Below are 6,000 nucleotides of genomic sequence, written 5' to 3' on the forward strand. Positions count from 1 at the left end.
CAAGATGGTCTGCATCTGAAAGATAAAGTTAGGTTAACATTTCAAGTACATGGTTCAAATATTTTTTCTTAATATCGATCAACCTGCTATTAATTTCTAACATTCTTTTGTAATTTCTTTCTGGATTTCCATCATGGGAGATTTTTTTAAAATTATGTCTGTTGCAATACAGTGTAGGAATGAAACTTCGCCTTTTGATTGGGAACCTGTACCCCACGAATGTGCATCAGAAACTCGGGTGCCCAATGTACTGGGTTCTCCAATCAGTTAAATCAATAATGAAGACTATACCTTTTTTTAAATTATGACATGCGTACACTCGATTGAACCCATAATTTATTTATTTTCCAATCCCACAGAGAGACCGAAATCGAGCTGAACTCCTTCAGTTCCTCAACTCGGCAATGTAGGGAAGAGGCATGTCAATGGGATTTCTATAACATGAAATACAGGAGTCTGTTAACAGCATGAACTTTGTCACTGAAGACCAATGTGTTCGTTTATAGCTCAAGGAACACCCCTTCAAAAGTGGACAACGGAGACTTTTCTGTTGGAGACGTAAAGGTTGTGTTGAAATGACTATCATTTTGAGAAACTTGCAATACGCATTAAATAACAAACACGACGGGGGTCCTTCAGGATATTTCTCTATTTTACTGAAGCAAACTTTGGAAAATGTGTTCATCATAGCTCAGATTGTTTCATCGCTCAGAAAGCTGTCATGCTGGACAGAATTTCTTATTCAGGCAATGTTAACAAATATTTTTACATCTAAAGGTTCTGAGAAAATACAATGCACATTAATTTTAATCATAATTTTAATGGCGATACAGTTAATTCTCAATGAGTCAAATCCCAGGGGAGCCACCTTCAACTTGGTTAAAGCAGAACTTTGTGATAGCTGAAGAGGCCCAATTTGCCACATAAATGCATCTCTGTGTAACTCAGTATGCCTACAAATACATCTAACATTTATTACTTTGTTTTTCAGATTCAATAGCAGAATAAAAAACATATGGTAAAATGTGTAAAATACCTTTCTCATTTCTTCATAGTTTACATTGTGTTGACCTTGAGAAAGGCTAGGAGTTGGCACTGGAAAAAACCCACAATCTTTCTGTTTAGTGTGTTTTCAGGTGTGCACAATACAATCCACCACATTATCAGCACGGTCAAAACATGTTTTTGTGCTGCAGTGCGAGACCCCAGAGCATCTCTAAGGCCTTTGTGTCATTGGCCAGGGAAACAAGTGGGCCAGTGGGTGTGTATTCATCAGACTCTTCAGGTTCATCAGCCTCCTTTGGTCTTCTCAGCTGAAGAACGTACTACATCTACAATGGCATTATCTTTTAATTCTGTTGTGCATAATACAGCATTGTCCATCTCCGCATGCGTTTCCATTGTTGCCCTGCTAGAATTTCCATACCAGTCTCCCGCAGAGGAAAATTACATTGGGTTGGTTGTCATCGCACTGCTCCTCCTCATTCTCATCATCTTGTGAAACCGTAACCTGTTTTAATCCAGCAAGTTTGAAGCAGTTTGTGATTGTGGCTTCCTTCACCACCTTTCATGCCCTTTTCAGAATCAACATGGCCTCGAGTACAGTTGGCTTTGTAGCCCTGCTTATTGTTATGGACCAGGGTTTAGAGAACCCCAAAGTGCAGCATGGAGTTCACCTGACCCACAACTTTTAATAGATTGTGGTATGGGGAGCACACGGCCCACTCTACAGGTGTGGTACAGCAGAAATGAAGAAGTATTTTTTTAAAGCAAAACGATGTTTATTCTATGAACTCAAGTTAACCTTTTTGAAATATACAGTGAACATCTTAGCAACCATCAATTCAAATACAACCCCCAAAGAATACAACACTAAGTAATCCTTAATAACTTCCCAAACAACATCCTGAAGATAACAGAAGCACATTAGGTTTATGCTCACTGTGGAGAACATTTATAATTCTGAATTCACCAAATGATCAAGAGATAGTCTTTTCATGGCGAAGAGATCAACAGTACACCTGCTTTGTCTGGCTTCAGCTCCAACACTGAAAACGAAACTAAAACACACCCTGCAGCAAAAACCCTAAAACGAAAGTAAAAAGCTGACAGCCCAGCTCCACCCACACTCTGACATCACTGCAGTAATATGAGCAGCCAAACATTTCTTAAAGCGAAATTCCCATGACATTATCAATGGCCTTGATAAGCCAAGAGATCATCTGCCATCAGTAGTGGGTTTTGAAGTTCCTACCCCCATCCAAGCCATGAGCTGGAGCTTGATTGTGGTGTTGGGAGGCAAGAACTTCAATTTGACAACCTTCGGATTAGCATGTTAGGGTGTGTGGGGCAGTTGTGCATGATGATGGCAATCTTCCTTTTGTTAATGCATTTTGTACGCTTTCCTGACCCATGCCTCAAGAATGCTGAATGTTATCCAGGCATTTTGATTTGTCTCTCACTGTAGGTAGTGTCTTAACTTTGCCTAAACCACTGTGGATTGTTGGATTTCTATCACGATAAGCGGCAGCTTTTTGTGCCATTCACGTTGGCAAAGACCAAAGCAGTGATGTATTCTATACTCCACTTTCCGCCATTATACATTCCCTTAAATATAATAGAGCATCTGACAAAAGATGGGGAAAAAGTCTGGTTTCATCTGCGTTAAGAATCTCTCTTTGTGCTTACTTGTTCAAGACTTGGATGCGACTGATTGGTTCCAAAATATCTGATACTGCTGCCGTAACCACCTCATTTTCACAACTTAACAAGTGGACGTCAATGTTGTGCCTTGTCCTGAAGTAGTCCTGCCAACCATCGCTGTAGGTGAACTCCATGTATCCCAGCTTCTTTACCATGGCACCTTCCCTTGCCTGCAGGATTGGACCAGAGATAGACATGTTCTCTTCTCGGCCTTTCTTGAGTCATGTCAGCAGAGCTTCTTCGACATGCGGACAGGTAGCCGTTCTCATCCTTTTCCTTGCTGGAGAGAAGGCCTACTTGTTGTATTGTTCCGAGATGTTCTCCTTGGTTTTCAGAATGATGGACAAACTTGGAAGGTCAAATCTCCCACTTTTTGTGATGCCAGCTTTTCCGCTTTACACCACAGTTTTCCACTTGCTCCATCAGCTTCACCTTCTCTCCAATTGACAACACATTTAACTTCCTCACGGGTTTCGCCATACTTGCCTTCTTTGCATGTTACTTCACGGAATAATTTGAGCGCACTTGGGTCTAGCCACCCTCCTCTGATCAGCCCGGTCACACGAGCCCTGATTTCAGCATTATTCCTCTTGCCAAAGTTCGGCAAGGCCGGATCAACCGCTGTGGAATTTTGGACAATCACAGGTGCTGTCCCATTGCTTTTGTTCTTCTGCCAGTGGTAACTTCCACATGTGCAGAATTTTGTGTCATCCGAGTTTGACGCTTTGAGATTTCACTGGAAAAGAGACATAAAATATTACTTCTATCTGGCTGTGCAGAAATGACCCTGAGAAATCCTCCATAATTAGTGTTATGAATTAAGAATTGCCAGCACTCCGCACCTGCGGGAGATGTTCACAGACTCGCTAGCTAGGGGCACACTGCCACCCACGTTGGCACAGGCCTCAATCTCGCTGATACCTAAGAAAGACAAAGACCCAATGGAATGTGGGTCATACAGACCCATATCTCTGCTGAACGCAGACGCAGCCAAAAGGCTAGATGACTGTGTACCTGAGGTGGACCACACAGGCTTCGTCAAAGGTAGACAGCTTACCTCGAACATCAGGCGCCTGCTGAACGTGATAATGACCCCCTCCAGGGAGAGAACACAAGAGGTGATCATCTCCCTGGACGAAGAAAAGGCCTTCAACAGAGTTGAATGGAAATACCTCCTAGAGGTACTGGAGCGGTTCGGGCTTGGACCAGGGTTCACCGCTTGGGTAAAGCTCCTATACAACGCTCACTTGGCGAGCGTACGGACCAACAATACCAACTCCCAATACTTCCAGCTGCACAGGGGCACCAGACAAGGATGCCCACTGTCCCCGCTGCTGTTCGCACTAGCAATCGAACTGCTAGCAATCGCGCTCAGGGCAGCAAACAATTGGAGGGGGATCCGAAGGGGAGGCAGAGAGCACAGAGTCTAACTCTATGCAGATGATCTGCTGCTCTACATCTCGGACCCACAAAGCAGCATGGACGGAATCATCGCACTCCTGAAAGAGTTTGGAGCCTTCTTGGGCTACAAACTCAACATGAGCAAAAGCGAGATCTTCCCAGTACACCCGCAATGGGGGGGGGGGGGGGGGGGGGGGCAGCAGCAGCACTAAAGGGGCTGCCTTTCAAACAAGCCCGACACAAATTCCGCTACCTGGGTATCCAAATAGCCCATGACTGGAAAGGGATCCACAAATGGAACCTCACTAGTCTGACGGAGGAAGTAAAAAAGGACCTGCAAAGATGGAACACTCTCCCTCGCGGGGAGAGTCCAGACGATCAAAATGAACGTACTGCCCAGGTTCCTCTTCCTGTTTAGATCCATTCCGATCTATATCCCCAAAGCTTTTTTCAAAGCGCAGGACAAACATATCATGCCGTTTGTATGGGGGGGTAAAAATGCTAGGATCCCAAAGAAGGTCCTACAAAAAACAAAATCCAGGGGGGGGCTAGCCCTCCCGAACCTACAATTCTACCACTGGGCGGCAACAGCCGAGCGAGTAAGGGGATGGATCCAGGAGCCAGAAGCCGAGTGGGTGCGTGCGGAGGAGGCCTCCTGCATGGGGACCTCCCTCCGGGCCCTCGCCACAGCAGCACTCCCATCCCCACCCAAAAAACACTCCAGCAGCCCAGTGGTGACAGCCATCCTCCAATCCTGGAACCAACTGCGGCAGCAATTTGGCCTGACCAAAATGTCGGACAAGGCTCCCATCTGCAACAACCATAGGTTCACACCACCAGTGACTGACGCCACCTTCAAAAGGTGGACTGACAGTCGGACCTATACACGGACGACAGGATCGCAACACTGGACGAACTGACAGAGAAATTTTGGCTAGCCGGGGGGAACGAGCTACGGTACCTGCAGCTCAAAAACTTCTTACGAAAGGAGACAAGGACGTACCCACAACCGCCACGACAGACAATACTGGAAGACCTACTGGACGCAAGTATACTAGAGAAAGGGAACTGTAGCGACATGTATGACCGACTGGTAGAAAGGGACGACACCGTACTGGACGCAACAAGAAAGAAATGGGAGGATGACCTGGGGACTGAGATAGGGTGGGGACTCTGGAGCGAAGCACTACATAGGGTCAACTCCACCTCCACGTGCGCAAGGCTCAGCCTGACGCAACTAAAAGTGGTACATAGAGGCCACTTAACAAGAAACCGTATGAGCAGGTTCTTCCTGGAGGTGGAGGACAGATGTGAACGGTGCCAAAGAGGCCCGGCCAACCACGCCCACATGTTCAGGTCTTGCCCCAGACTTGTGGAGTACTGGACAGCCTTCTTCGAGGCTATGTCCAAAGTGGTGAGGGTGGAGCCATGCCCGATAGTGGCGGCCTTCGGGGTTTCAGACCAGCCAGATCTATTCCTGGGGAGGAGGGCAGACGCCCTTGCCTTTGCCTCCCTGATCGCCCGCCGTAGAATCCTGTTTGGCTGGCAGTCAGCAGCACCGCCCAGAGCTGCAGACTGGCTGTCCGACCTCTCGGAATCTCTCCAAATGGAGAAAATCAAATTCGCCATCCGAGGGTCAGACGACGGCTTTCACAGAACGTGGGAGCCATTCATGCAATTGTTCCAGGACCTGTTTGTGGCCAACGAACAAGAAGAAGAATAGTCGGGTGGCCAAGAATCAGGGGGAAATGGACGGGAATCGGGGGAAGGTAGCCGGGGGGGGGGCTACGGGTTCGTTATGGGGGTTTGTTCGCATGGTTTTATGCTTATTTCTTTTTCTTGTTAATTTATTGTTTTTGTATTGGAGGGGAGGGGTTACTGTTTTTCTCTGTTGTG

At 46.5% G+C, this 6,000-nt stretch overlaps 1 protein-coding gene across 5 annotated transcripts in view; it reads left to right on the plus strand.

Annotated features, from left to right (window-relative positions):
• Window positions 1-1,033, plus strand: part of si:ch211-22i13.2 (uncharacterized protein LOC553945 homolog) — a 66,100-nt gene extending 65,067 nt beyond the window's left edge. For all 5 annotated transcript variants that reach the window (XM_038810806.1, XM_038810798.1, XM_038810770.1 and 2 more), the window contains exon 7: window positions 360-1,033. In XM_038810806.1, the coding sequence (XP_038666734.1) occupies window positions 360-410 (51 nt within the window). In that variant the 3' untranslated portion in view covers window positions 411-1,033. The remainder of the gene's footprint in view (window positions 1-359) is intronic.
• The last annotated feature ends 4,967 nt before the right edge of the window (window positions 1,034-6,000 follow it).

Source organism: Scyliorhinus canicula, chromosome 1 (genome assembly GCF_902713615.1).
Source record: "Scyliorhinus canicula chromosome 1, sScyCan1.1, whole genome shotgun sequence".
NCBI lineage: Eukaryota > Metazoa > Chordata > Chondrichthyes > Carcharhiniformes > Scyliorhinidae > Scyliorhinus > Scyliorhinus canicula.